This window comes from Lipotes vexillifer, unplaced genomic scaffold (assembly GCF_000442215.2).
Source record: "Lipotes vexillifer unplaced genomic scaffold, Lipotes_vexillifer_v1.1 scaffold474, whole genome shotgun sequence".
Taxonomy (NCBI): domain Eukaryota; kingdom Metazoa; phylum Chordata; class Mammalia; order Artiodactyla; family Lipotidae; genus Lipotes; species Lipotes vexillifer.
The window spans coordinates 2,148,691-2,163,186 of record NW_006772385.1 but is presented as its reverse complement, the minus strand read 5'-3'; the positions used below and the strand labels follow the sequence as shown (position 1 = coordinate 2,163,186).

Genomic DNA, 14,496 nt, shown 5'->3' with positions numbered 1-14,496 from the left:
AAAAATTAACTACAAAGAAAAAATATTAAAAGCAGCAAGAGAAAAACAACAAATAACACACAAGGGAATCCCCATAAGGTTAACAGCGGATCTCTCAGCAGAAACTCTGCAAGCCAGAAGGGACTGGCAGGACATATTTAAAGTGATGAAAGGGAAAAACCTACAACCAAGATTACTATACCAGCAAGGATATCATTCAGATTGACAGAGAAATCAAAAGCTTTACAGACAAGCAAAAGCTAAGAGAATTCAGCACCACCAAACCAGCTTTACAACAAATGCTAAAGGAACTTCTCTAGGCAGGAAACACAAGAGAAGGAAAAGACCTACAATAACACACCCAAAACAATTTAGAAAATGGTAATAGAAACATACATATTGATAACTACCTTAAATGTAAATGGATTAATGCTCCAAGCAAAAAACACACAGACTGGCTGAAAGGATACAAAAATAAGACCCATATATAAGCTGTCTACAAGAGACCCACTTCAAACCTAGGGATACATACAGACTGAAAGTGAGGGGTTGGAAAAAGATATTTCATGCAAATGGAAATTGAAAGAAAGCTGGAGTAGCAATTCTCATATCAGACAAAATAGACTTTAAAGACTACCACAAGAGACAAAGAAGGACACTACATAATGATCAAGGGATCAATCCAAGAAGAAGATATAACAATTGTAAATATTTATGAACCCAACATAGGAGCATCTCAATACATAGGCAAATGCTAACAGCCATAAAAGGGGAAATCGACAGTAACACAATCATAATAGGGGACTTTAACACCCCACTTTCACCAATGGACAGATCAACCAAAATGAAAATCTATAAGAAAACACAAACTTTAACTGATACATTAAACAAGATGGACTTAATTGATATTTACAGACATTCCATCCCCGAACAACAGAATACAGTTTCTTCCAGTGCTCATGGAACATTCTCCAGGACAGGCCATATCTTGGGTCACAAATCAAGCCTTGGTAAATTAAAAAAATTGAAATCATTTCAAGTATCTTCTCCGACCACAACGCTATGAGACTAGATATCAATTACGGGAAAAAAAAACTGTAAAAAATACAAACACGTGAGGCTAAACAATACGCTACTAAATAACCAAGAGATAACTGAAGAAATGAAAGAGGAAATTAAAAAATACGTAGAAACAAATGACAATGAAAACACGATGACCCAAAATCTATGAGATGCAGCAAAAGCAGTTCTAAGAGGGAAGTTTATAGCAATACAATCCTACCTCAAGAAACAAGAAAAATCTCAAAAAACAACCTAACCTTACACCTAAATCAATTAGAGAAAGAAGAACAAAAAAACCCAAAGTTAGCAGAAGGAAAGAAATCATAAAGATCAGAGCAGAAATAAATGTAACAGAAATGAATGAAACAATAGCAAAGATAAATAAAACTAAAAACTGGTTCTTTGAGAAGATAAACAAAATAGATAAACCATTAGCCAGACTCATCAAGAAAAAAGGGAGAAGACTCAAGTCTATAGAATTAGAAATGAAAAAGGAGAAGTGACAACTGGCACTGCAGAAATACAAAGGATCATGAGAGATGACTACAAGCAACTCTATGCCAGTAAAATGGACAACCTGGAAGAAATGGACAAATTCTTAGCAAAGCACAACCTTCCAAGACTGAACCAGGAAGAAATGGAAAATATAAACAGACTAATCACAAGCACTGAAATTGCATCTGTGATTAAAAATCTTCCAACAAACAAAAGCCCAAGACCAAATGGCTTCATAGGTGAATTCTATCAAACATTTAGAGAAGAGCTAACATCCATCCTTCTCAAACTCTTCCAAAATATAGCAGAGGGAGGAACACTCCCAAACTCATTCTACGAGGCCACCATCACCCTGATACCAAAACCAGACCAAGATGTCACAAAGAAAGAAAACTACAGGCCAATATCACTACTGAACACAGATGCAAAAATCCTCAACAAAATACTAGCAAACAGAACCCAACAGCACATTAAAAGGATCATACACCATGATCACGTGGGGTTTATCCCAGGAATACAAGGATTCTTCAATATATGCAAATCAATCAATGTGATACACCATATTAACAAACTGAAGGGTAAAAACCGTATGATCATCTCAATAGATGCAGAGACAGCTTTTGACAAAATTCAACACCCATTTATGATAAAAACCCTTCAGAAAGTAGGCAAAGAGGGAACTTACCTCAACATAATAAAGGCCATATACGAAAAATGCACAGCCAACATCATTCTCAATGGTGAAAAACTGACCCCATTTCCTCTAAGATCAGGAACAAGACAAGGTTGCCCACTCTCACCACTATTACTCAACATTGTTCTGGAAGTCCTAGCCATGGCAATCAGAGAAGAAAAAGAAATAAAAGGAATGCAAATTGGAAAAGGAGAAGTAAAACTGTCACTGTTTGCAGATGACATGATACTATACATAGAGAATCCTAAAGATGCTACGAGAAAACTACTAGAGGTAATCAATGAAGTTGGTAGAGTAGCAGGATACAAAATTAATGCACAGAAATCTCTTGCATTCCTATACACTAATGATGAAAAATCTGAAAGATAAATTAAGGAAACACTCCCATGTACCATTGCAACAAAAAGAGTAAAACACCTAGGAATAAACCTACCTAAGGAGACAAAAGACCTGTATGCAGAAAACTGTAAGACACTGATGAAAGAAATTAAAGATGATACAAATAGATGGAGAGATATACTGTTTTGGGGTTGGAAGAATCAACATTGTGAAAATGACTATACTACACAAAGCAATCTACAGATTCAATGCAATCCCTATCAAACTACCACTGGCATTTTTCACAGAAGTAGAACAAAAAATTGCACAACTTGTATGGAAACACAAAAGACCGAATAGTCAAAACAATTTGAGAAAGAAAAACGGAGCTGGAGGAATCAGGCTCCCTGATTTCAGACTATACTACAAAGCTACAGTAATCAAGACAGTCTGGTACTGGCACAAAAACAGAAATATAGATCAATGGAACAGGATAGAAAGCCCAGACATAAGCCCATGCACATATGGTCAACTTACCTTTGATAAAGGAGGCAAGAATATAAAATGGAGAAAAGACAGCTTCTTCAGTGAGTGGTGCTAGGAAAACTGGACAGCTACATGTAAAAGAATGAAATTAGAACACTCACTAACACCATACACAAAAATAAACTCAAAATGGATTAAAGACCTAAATGTAAGGCCAGACACTATCAAACTCATAGAGGAAAACATAGGCAGGACCCTCTATGACATAAATCACAGCAAGATCCTTTTTGACCCACCTCCTAGAGAAATGGAAATAAAAACAAAAATAAACAAATGGGACCTAATGAAACTTAAAAGCTGTTGTACAGCAAAGGAAACTATAAACAAGACGAAAAGACAACCCTCAGAATGGGAAAAAATATTTGCAAACGAAGCAACGGACAAAGGATTAATCACCAAAATATACAAGCAGCTCATGCAGCTCAATATCAAAAAAAACAAACCCAATCCAAAAATGGGCAGAAGACCTAAATAGACATTTCTCCACAGAAGATATACAGATAGCAAACAAACACATGAAAGGATGCTCAACATCACTAATCATTAGAGAAATGCAAATCAAAACTACAATGAGGTATCACCTCACACCAGTCAGAATGGCCATCGTCAAAAAAATCTACAAACAATAAATTCTGGAGAGGGTGTGGAGAAAAGGGAACCCTCTTGCACTGTTGGTGGGCATGTAAATTAATACAGCCACTATGGAGAACAGTATGGAGGTTCCTTAAAAAACTAAAAACAGAACTACCATAAGACCCAGCAATCCTACTACTGGGCATATACCCTGAGAAAACCATAATTCAAAAAGAGTCATGTACCACAATGTTCACTGCAGCACTATTTACAATAGCCGGGACATGGAAGCAGCCTAAGTGTCTATCGACAGATGAATGGATAAAGAAGATGTGGCACATATATACAATGGAATATTACTCAGCCATAAAAAGAAACGAAATTGAGCTATTTGTAATGAGGTGGATAGACCTAGAGTCTGTCATACAGAGTGAAGTAAGTCAGAAAGAGAGAGACAAATACCGTATGCTAACACATATATATGGAATTTAAGGAAAAAAATGTCATGAAGAACCTTGGGGTGAAACAGGAATAAAGACACAGACTTACTAGAGAATGGACTTGAGGATATGGGGAGGGGGAAGGGTAAACTGTGACAAAGCGAGAGAGAGGCATGGACATATATACACTACCAAACGTAAGGTAGATAGCTAGTGGGAAGCAGCCGCATAGCACAGGGAGATCAGCTCGGTGCTTTGTGACCACCTGGAGGGGTGGGATAGGGAGAGTGGGAGGGAGGGAGACGCCAGCGGGAAGAGATATGGGAACATATGTATATATATAACCGATTCATTTTGTTGTGAAGCTGAAACTAACATACCATTGTAAAGCAATTATACTCCAATAAAGATGTTAAAATGAAAAAAAAAGAGTTCGGTTAGCTAATTTGAAAAAACAAAAGGACTGTGGGGCTTCCCTGGTGGCGCAGTGGTTGAGAGTCCACCTGCCGATGCAGGGGACGTGGGTTCATGCCCCAGTCCGGGAAGATCCCACATGCCGCCGAGTGGCTGGGCCCGTGAGCCATGGCCGCTGGGCCTGCGCGTCAGGAGCCTGTGCTCCACAACGGGAGAGGCCACAAGAGTGAAAGGCCCGTGTACCACAAAAAAATAAATAAATAAAAAAAGAACTGTCACTTTTCCTGAGATGAGGCCCAATAAGCAAAAGCAGAAATTATCTCTAAAGAGACCTAGATCTCAAGGAAAAATAACTGCTGTTGCTCCTCATCACAGGCCCAAGCCCTACAGTGAGTAAAGATAAACCACTGGCATCTTGATTAGTGAGAACATGAGACACTGAGTCATAGCCTCTTGGGCATCAGGAAAAAAAAAACAAAACTAAAAGGAGAACTACCATAGGACCCAGCAAACCCACTACTGGGCATATATCCTGAGAAAACCGTAATTCAAAAAGAGTCATGTACCACAATGTTCATTGCAGCACTATTTACAATAGCCAGGACATGGAAGCAGCCTAAGTGTCTATCGACAGATGAATGGATAAAGAAGATGTGGCATATATATACAATGGAATATTACTCAGCCATAAAAAGAATCAAAATTGAGTCATTTGTAGTGAGGTGGATGGACCTAGAGTCTGTCATACAGAGTGAAGTAAGTCAGAAAGAGAAAAACAAATACTGTAGGCTAACACATATATATGGAATCTAAAGAAAAAAAATTGGTTCTGATGAACCTAGGGGCAGGACTGGAATAAAGATGCAGACACAGAGAATGGACTTGAGGACACGGGGAGGGGGAAGGGTAAGCTGGGACGACGTGAGAGAGTAGCACTGACAGATATACACTACCAAATGTAAAATAGATAGCTAATGGGAAGCAGCTACACGACACAGGGAGATCCGCTCAGTGCTTTGCGACCACCTGGAGGGGTGGGATAAGGAGGGCGGGAGGGAGATACAAGAGAGAGGTAATATGGGGTTATACATATGCATATAGCAGATTCACTTTGTTATACAGCAGAAACTAACACAACATTGTTAACAATTATACTCCTATAAAGATGTTTAAAAAAAAATAGAAATCTCACACATTGAGAAGTAAATGAAAAAAAAGGAGTTTAATAGGGCACTCCATATACAGCTGGGACCCAAAAGTGGTTTCAGGTTAATAGTGCCCCCAGTGAATGGCAGAAGCAAACACAAATCCTTCCCGCAGAACTTGAGTTCTCAATCCAGTCCCATAGCAAATGTACGATGGCTCTGACTGTAGGATTTATCTGAATTTCAGAGATGATGAATTGTGAGAGAAAAATGTGCATCTTAGAATTGATGAAATACTACATATTCTCTGTTCACGGGAATGCCATTTTTTTTTTTCTGAATTGTCATCAGGTACCCAGAGACCTTACCATACATTGTTGGTCTGCAGACCTTACTATACTGTTACTGGAATTTCTATGTAGACAATCATATCATCTGTATATAATGACAGTTTTGCTTTTTGTTTTCCAACCCTTAGAGCTTTTCATTTTATTTTTATTTATTATTCTTACTCTCATTTTTTCCTTCATTTTATTATGTAATACCAGTACAACACTGAATAGAAATGATGCTAGCGGACATACTTGTTTCATTATTTTAAAGGAATGCTTTTAACATTTTACCATTTAATACAAAGTTTCCTGTGGGTATCTGGTTTATCAGATTAAGAAAATTTTTGTCAAGAATCATATGCAATTAATGCTTTTTCCTCATCCATCAAAACAAAATGTTTCTTTCTTTCAATCTGCTAGTGTGGTTAATTATATTAATAGATTTCCTAAGGTTAAATCATCTTTGCATTTATGGGATCAAGCCACCAGGTTCAGGATTTTTTTTTAATCTGATGATATTTTTCACATTGATTCATTTAGCTAATAATTTATCTAGATTTTCTGCATCTATGTTTTAGGTGAAACTATCTTACAATTTTCCTTTCTCATATACCTGCTGTCTGGTATGGTGTCAAAGTTATACTAGCCTCCTAAAATGAACTCACAACTTTCTATATATATTTTTCATTCTCACAATCTATCTGTGTAAGATGGGGCTATCTCTTGCTTGAAGTTTTGTTAAAATCTTGTCTGTAAAATTATCTGGACCTGGTGGTTTCTACTTGGTGTGTACATATACGTAAAGGCAAGGGATGGAGATTTTAAACTGGATTCAATTCCTTTAATGATTATAGTTCTACTCAAGTTTTCTTCTTAAGAGAATTTTAACCTGTTTTTCTGGGATATTGTCTATTTCATCAGGATTTTACAATTTATTGGTACAACACTAATTTTTAAAATAGATTTTTAAAAATCTGTAGCAATTCTTTCCTTATTCATTCTTATTTTGTTCCTCATTAAACTTGCAAAGGGCTTCCCTGGTGGCACAGTGGTTAAGAATCCGCCTGCCAATGCAGGGGACACGGGTTCAAGCCCTGGTCCGGGAAGATCCCACATGCTGCAGAGCAATTAAGCCCGTGTGCCACAACTACTGAGCCTGCATTCTAAAGCCCACGAGCCACAACTACTGAGCCTGCGTGCCACAACTACTGAAGCCCACGTGCTTAGAGCCTGTGTTCCACAACAAGAGAAGCCATCGCAATGAGAAGCCCTCGCACCTCAATGAAGAGTAGCCTCCACTCACTGCAACTAGAGAAAGCCCGCACGCAGCAACGAAGACCCAACACAGCCAAAAATAAATAAATAAATAAAATTAATTAACTTTTTAAAACTTGCAAAATACTACATCATGGTTTAACTGTGTTTTCAAAGAATCAGTTTATGGATTTTTGTCAACTCTGCTTTTTTATCTTTTTTTCTATTAAATTATTTTTATGCTCTTATCTTTATTATTTCCTTCTTGTACTTCCTTTTCTCTGTTGTTCTTTTTCTAAGTCCTTAATTTGGCTGTTTGGTTCATTAATTTTCAGCAATTTAAAAATTTCTTCTACCAAACACCCTAGTGGTAGCACTGGACTTGGATTCATTTTTCATGAGAAATCCTCAGTTTTAGGAAGAGATGGCTCCCTAGTCCACAGAGTATTATGAATTCAGACTCTAGCAGCGCCTGAAGGTGAGGCCTGAGACTGATTTCTATGGAGAGATGCTTTCCCCCAGCTCAAAAACTAGGCAGAAGCAGATAGGCTTTGTTTGTCTCCCTGTGCTGGTGGATGCATTCTTTTTCTGGTCCACCTTTCCACTGAGGTAAACTGGAAACAAATCCCAAGTTTAAAACCTCATTTTGGGGCTTCCCTGGTGGTGCAGTGGTTAAGAATCCACCTGCCAATGCAGCGCACATGGGTTTGAGACCTGGTCCAGGAAGATCCCACGTGCCGCGGAACAACTAAGCCCGTGCGACACAACTACTGAGCCTGCGCTCTAGAGCCCACGAGCCACAACTACTGAAGCCCGCGCGCCTACAGCCCGTGCTCCGCAACAAGAGAAGCCACCGCAGTGAAAAGCCTGCAGACTGCAAGGAAGAGTAGCCCCTGCTCGCTGCAATTAGAGAAAGCCTGCGTGAAGCAACAAACACCCAAAGCAGCCAAAACTAAATAAAAATCAAATAAATAAATTTATTGAAAAAAACAAAAAAAAACTTCATTCCGTGTCTATTGAAACATTAGCTATTCAGAAAGGACTTTGCTGAATAATCTCTCTAAATAGTAAAGACCCCCCCCTATGACTCTCATAGAGTATTTTATTTCCCCAAATAGTTATCTACCCCAACTGGTATGTTCGATATTTTGCTCATTTGTGGTTGTTTGTACCTGTCGCCTCCACCACCAAGAGAAGAAGGGCTTCATTTGATTGGATGTTTGCCAGGTAATTAAGCAAGACTTCACATTTTATTAGTCAGACATATTTTAAGGCAAAAGCAAAAATCTTAGCAAAAATTGAGATAGAGCACAGATATTACTTTCCTTTGAACTATGGTAGGTACATAGCCATCACAAATTATTCTCAGAGGATATCTTTGCGGGTATGAAATATATCACATGAACAAAGTGTACTCCAAACACATATGTACAGTTTAAAGAATATACAGTGAACACCCACGTAAGCACAACTGAGGTCATTGTGCACAACTGAGCAAACCATCAAACCCACAGATGCCCCCGGCCCTGTGTCCCTCTCTTATCACCAACTCATCTCCCCCAGAGGTAACCATTATTCTGACTTAATGACCCCATAGATCTAACACAAAATACACATTCATTCTTAGAGAATCAAGAATTACTATGTTTCAGCCTTAAGGAATTATTTTATGTCACTAATGACCTAGAAGACTCTAGAAAATGCTTTGAATGAGCAGATATAAGAAGAGTACAATTAGAATTACAACTTTTCCAGAATATTAACTATGCTGTAACATATCCATGAAGCTACTTAAGGAAACATATATATCAGAGAGTACTCTTATAGTCATCACCGTCAACCAGAAGGGCATATAAGATGACAGAATTTAACATCTCTACCAACTTAAAAAAAGAGACTCACACCTTTCAAGTTCTTTCTTTTGTCCTCCAAATGCAATCACAGTTCTAATTGCTGCTAACACCTCTTCAGCTACTGCTCCAGCTTTTGCGTATGCCAAGAGTTCTTTATCAGTAAATGAAGATAGTATCTGTTTAAAAACACAATTGCAGGTAATTTAAAATTTAACAAGTTAATTGTATATTTTGTAAAGAAAAAATAAATATATACACAAATGCTCCTTGTATGTTACTGTATATAAATCTTTTACTCATCTTTGGTCATCATGTCCTACTTTTTAGTGTACATATTATAAGCCACTTCAAATTCTTTTTGGACTGAGATGGTATAAAACAAATTAAGTTAAAATTTTTATTTTCTCACTATACCTCATGGATCCTCATATAAATAAATAAATCTGGGACTTTAAATCTCAGAAGGAGGTGTATACTATTAACATAAACCAATATAGCAAAAGGGGCAGTACATCAAGGAAATAGGGTGTGTACTCAACACAGCAACTGCTAATTGTACTCTAGCTCAGAAATATCAAGGTAGGAGGCCAGGAGAACGCAGGGGACCAAGTACTGAGTAGTGACAGGACTTTAAGAAGGTTTCACATGCCGGGGAAGCAGAGTTCTCTTTGCTAATGTTTCTGAGCAATACGTTAATCCACCAGGGAGGTCTCTGTTTTATGGATGCACTTTGATCCTTCTGTTTGGTCCCTGAGCATCTGTTCTGTGGAAGGAACAGTACTGGGTCCTTTGTATACACAGGATCTCACTGATTCTTCTCATTTGCGCAGTGAAGTAGGTATTATTTTCCCCACTCTATACATGAGGAAATGGAGGGATGAAGAGGTCAAGTAATTTCCTAATATGTGAAATATCCAGGATTCAAGGCTTCAAAGCATGAATTAACAGCCACTGGAGTGAATCTCTCTAATACCAGCCACTGACATGTGGACCCCTCTGGGATCCCAGAGGGCCCTGTGATAAAAACTGGATCAACTGGCATGGGCAAAGGACTAAGGTCAATATTTAACCTGGAATACCTGACTAGTCAACCACCTAACTAAATATTATACACAAGTAATTCAAATAAAATTCTGAGTAAACAGCACTACATTCTTTCAATAAATAATTTACAGCATTTGTGGACTCGTATGTGTACATAATAACAGCCTATTCCTTCATGTCATAAAAAGCTCAAAGTTATTTTGATTTTAATAGTGTATCTCTTCCTTTGCTGTGTGTGAAAGTAAAAGGAGCTATGATAGATGCAGGAATGGGTGGGTGAAGGCAAATGAACATTTATTAACTAGATTCTATGTGCAGATGTTGTGTTGTATGTACCTTCTTCTTTGGTACCCAAAACAACCCACTGATGCACTAGACCTTCCCGACCTCTCAAAGTGACCTGCCTAGGGCTGGCCCAGCACACTTGCCATAATCACTCACAGCGCTGGGGCTGAGTCAGGGAGGTCATTGCCATTCCTGAACAAACAGGTCTGCATAATCCAAGAGGTGCATACAATATGCTTTGGCTATTTTTCTCTGCTCCTTCTGAAACCTCACCCCACAACTATCAACCACACCAGAAGCAGCTGACAACAGGAAAATTACTAGAAATATTTTTGAATTAGGAGCTGCAAAACATGCTATTTTAATTTATTGTTAAAGTATCAAGTACCATTCCAATTGATTCAATATACCTGGCTTCTCTACAACCTTCCATAACTATAAGCATATGATTAGGCAAGACTGTGGTAGAATCTTCATTAAGTGTTTTGTTTTGTTCTTTGTTTTTTAACATATCATGCACGTTGAAAGAAAATAACCTCCAAAATATTCTGAGGGATATGGAAAGCCAACTTGCTGTTCCTCTAATATAAAATAATAGAATGGTGATACCTCACAATTACCCACATAAACTACATAAAATATCACTAACTCATCCCTTATTCCAAAGGCTGTTAATTTCTTAACAAGGCCTAAATGTATTAGTGCAGGACACATGAAATTGTTATTCCTGTAAGTTAAAATCTAATATCGGCCACTTTATATTGTTCAAACTAATATAGTCAGAAGCAATAGTTTTGACCACCACAGATGTTTTGACCTTCATCTTCGTCCCTTTTTTCCATTCTCAATGTAGGTTTTTGTTTTATTTTGAGATAATTTATACGTTTTATTTTTTTAAACTTGTTATTTTGAGATAATTGTACACATAAAAGCAGTCGTAAGAAACAATACAGTCAGAGCCCATATCCCCTTCATCTAGTGTTCCCCAAATAACACCTTCAAAACTTCAGAACAATATCACAGCCAGAAATTTAACATTTAACATTAATCCATCAACGTTATTCAGATTTACTAGTTTTACATGCACTCGTGTGTGTGCGTGTGTGTGTGTGTGTGTTTAGTTCTAAGCAACGTTATCACCTATGTAGACTCGTATGACTACAGTCATGATACAGAACAATTCCATCACAAGGATCCCTCAGTGCTACTTTTTGTAGTCACAGCCACTGCCTTCCCTACTCCTCACTTCTTCCCTCCCCACCATCCCTAAGCCTTGAAAACCGCTAATTTGCTCTATCTACAATTTCATCATTTCAAGAATATTATATAAATGGAGTTATAAAGTATTTGACCTTTTGGGATTGGCTTTTTTCACCAAGTACAAATCTCTGGAGACTCATCCAGGTTGGTGTGTGTATATCAATACTTCTTCCCTTTTTATCACTGGACAGCACCCATAGTATGGATGCACCACAGTTGTTTAACCATTAACCTGTTGAAGAATATCTGGGGTTGTTTCACTTTGGGGCTATTACTAATAAAGCTGCTATGAACATTTGACTATAGATTTTTACATGAACATGATTTTCTTTTCTCTTAGATAAATGCCCAGTACAATTTGCTGGACTGTATGGTAATTGCATGTTTAGTTTTATAAGAAACTGCAAACTATTTTTCAGGTTGCTGTACCATTTTTCATTCCCACCAACAATCTATGAGTGATCCTGTTTCGCTGCATCTCAGCAGCATTTGGTGTTTCACTATTTTTTAGTTTAGCCATTTTGGTAGATGTATAATGATATCTCATTGCAGCTTAATTTGCTTTTCACTGATAGCTAATGATGCTAAACAATCTTTCATGTGCTTAACTGCCATTTGTATATCCTCTCTGATGAAATGTCTGTTCATGTCCTTTGCCCATTCTCTAATTGGTTTATTTGGGTTTTTTTTTTTTTAGCTATCGAATATTGAGCATTCTTTATATTTACATTATAGTCGATACTAGTCCTTTGTCAGATATATGATTTTCATATTATTTTTTTCCCAGTGTGTAGCTTGTCTTTTTATCCCCTTTACATGGCTTTCAGAGAGCAAAAGTTATAAATTTTGACGAAGTCTAATTTATAATTTCTTTTTTTTTTTTTTTTTTTTGCGGTACGCGGGCCTCTCACCGTTGTGGCCCCTCCCGTTGCGGAGCACAGGCTCCGGATGCGGACGCGCAGGCTCAGCGGCCATGGCTCATGGGCCCAGCCGCTCCGCGGCACGTGGGATCCTCCCAGACCGGGGCACAATCCCGCGTCCCCTGCATCGGCAGGCGAACTCTCAACCACTGCGCCACCAGGGAAGCCCTATAATTTCTTTTTAAGGATCAAGCTTTTAGTAATCAAATCTAAGAATTCTTTGCCTAAGCCTAGATCCCAAAGATTTTCTCCTATTTTCTTTCTAAAAGTTTTATAGCTTTACATTTTACATATAAATCCACAATCCATGTTCAGTTAATTTTTGTGTAGAGTGTTAAGTTTTGGTCTTTCTTCTTTAACCTCTGGATGTCCAATTGTTCCAGCACTATTTGCTGAAAAGACCATTCTTCTGCCATTGAATTGCTTTCGTACCTTCATCAAACATCAGCTGGGCATATTTGTGTTAAGTGTATTTCTGGGTTCTCTATTGTTTCATTGATCTATGTGTCTATCCCTCCACCAATATACTATAGCTATATAGTAAGTTTTAGTATCAGATAGACATATTCCTCTCACTTTATTCTTCTTTGTCAAAATAGTTTTAACTATTCTAGAGCCTGTATCTTTCCATATAAATTTTAAAATAAACTTGCTTATCTATGTCCACAAAAAAACGTTTCTGGAATTTTTTTTTTTTTTTTTTTTTTGCAGTACGCAGGCCTCTCACTGTTGTGGCCTCTCCCGTTGCGGAGCACAGGCTCCGGACGCGCAGGCTCAGCGGCCACGGCTCACGGGCCTAGCGGCTCCACGGCATGTGGGATCTTCCCGGGTCGGGGCACAAACCCACGTCCCCTGCATCAGCAGGCGGGCTCTCAACCACTGCGCCACCAGGGAAGCCCTCTGGAATTTTTTATAGGAAATGCCTTAAACCTACAGATCAGTTTGAAAAAAGAAATCAACATTTTACTGTGTTCAGTCTTCTAATCCATGCACACACTATGTCTCTCCATTTATTTAGCCTTGATTTCTTTCATCACATTTAATAATTTTCAGCATACAGATCCTATATATGTTTTGTGAAATGTACACTTAAGCATTTCATTTTACTTGGAGTGACTCTAAATGGTATTAATTTTAACATTTAAATATTGGTTTATGCATGTTCGTTGTTAGTATGTAGAAATGCAATTGATCTGGTATCCTCTGACCTTTCCAAACTCAGTTGTTAGTCCTAGGAAATTGTAGATTCCTTGAGATTTTCAACTTAGAAGATTACATTATCTATAGTTTTATTTCTTCCTTTCTCATCTATATGCCTTTTATTTCTTTTTCTTGTCTTGTTGCAGTGGCTAGAAGTTCTAGTACTTTGTTGAAACAATGGTGAGCATGGTCTTCCTTATATTCCTTATTTCCAGTCATAAGGGGAAAACATTCAATCTTTCACTATTAAGCATGGTATTAGCTGTAGAGTTTTTACAGATGATCTTCATCAAGTTGAGGTAATATCTTTCTGTTCTTCACTTCCTGAGTTTTTTTTTTCATCATCAATGTGTGTTAGATATTGTCAAATGTTTTCTGTCAACTGATGATCACACAGGTTTTCTTCTTTAGCTTATTGATATGGTAGATAACATGGATTGATTTTCAAATGTTGAAGCAGCCTTGCATAGCTGAAACAAATTCCACCTGGTCATAGTACATTATTCTTTCTATACATTGCCAAATCTACTTTGCTAATATGTTATTGAAGAATTTTTATTCTTAGTCCATGAAAGATACTGATCTGCCATTTTCTTTCTTTCTTTTTTTTCTGTATTGACTTTGTCTGGTTTTGGTATCAGGTTAATACTGGTTTCATAAAATGAGCTGGGAAGCATTCCTG

General features: G+C 37.7%; 1 protein-coding gene across 1 annotated transcript in view; it reads right to left on the bottom strand.

The window, feature by feature from the left end:
- Positions 1-14,496, bottom strand: part of ABCB1 (ATP binding cassette subfamily B member 1) — a 117,356-nt gene that overhangs the window by 61,719 nt on the left and 41,141 nt on the right. Inside the window, exon 7 of the mRNA XM_007447479.1 lies at positions 9,157-9,281. Within this exon, the coding sequence (XP_007447541.1) occupies positions 9,157-9,281 (125 nt within the window). The remainder of the gene's footprint in view (positions 1-9,156; positions 9,282-14,496) is intronic.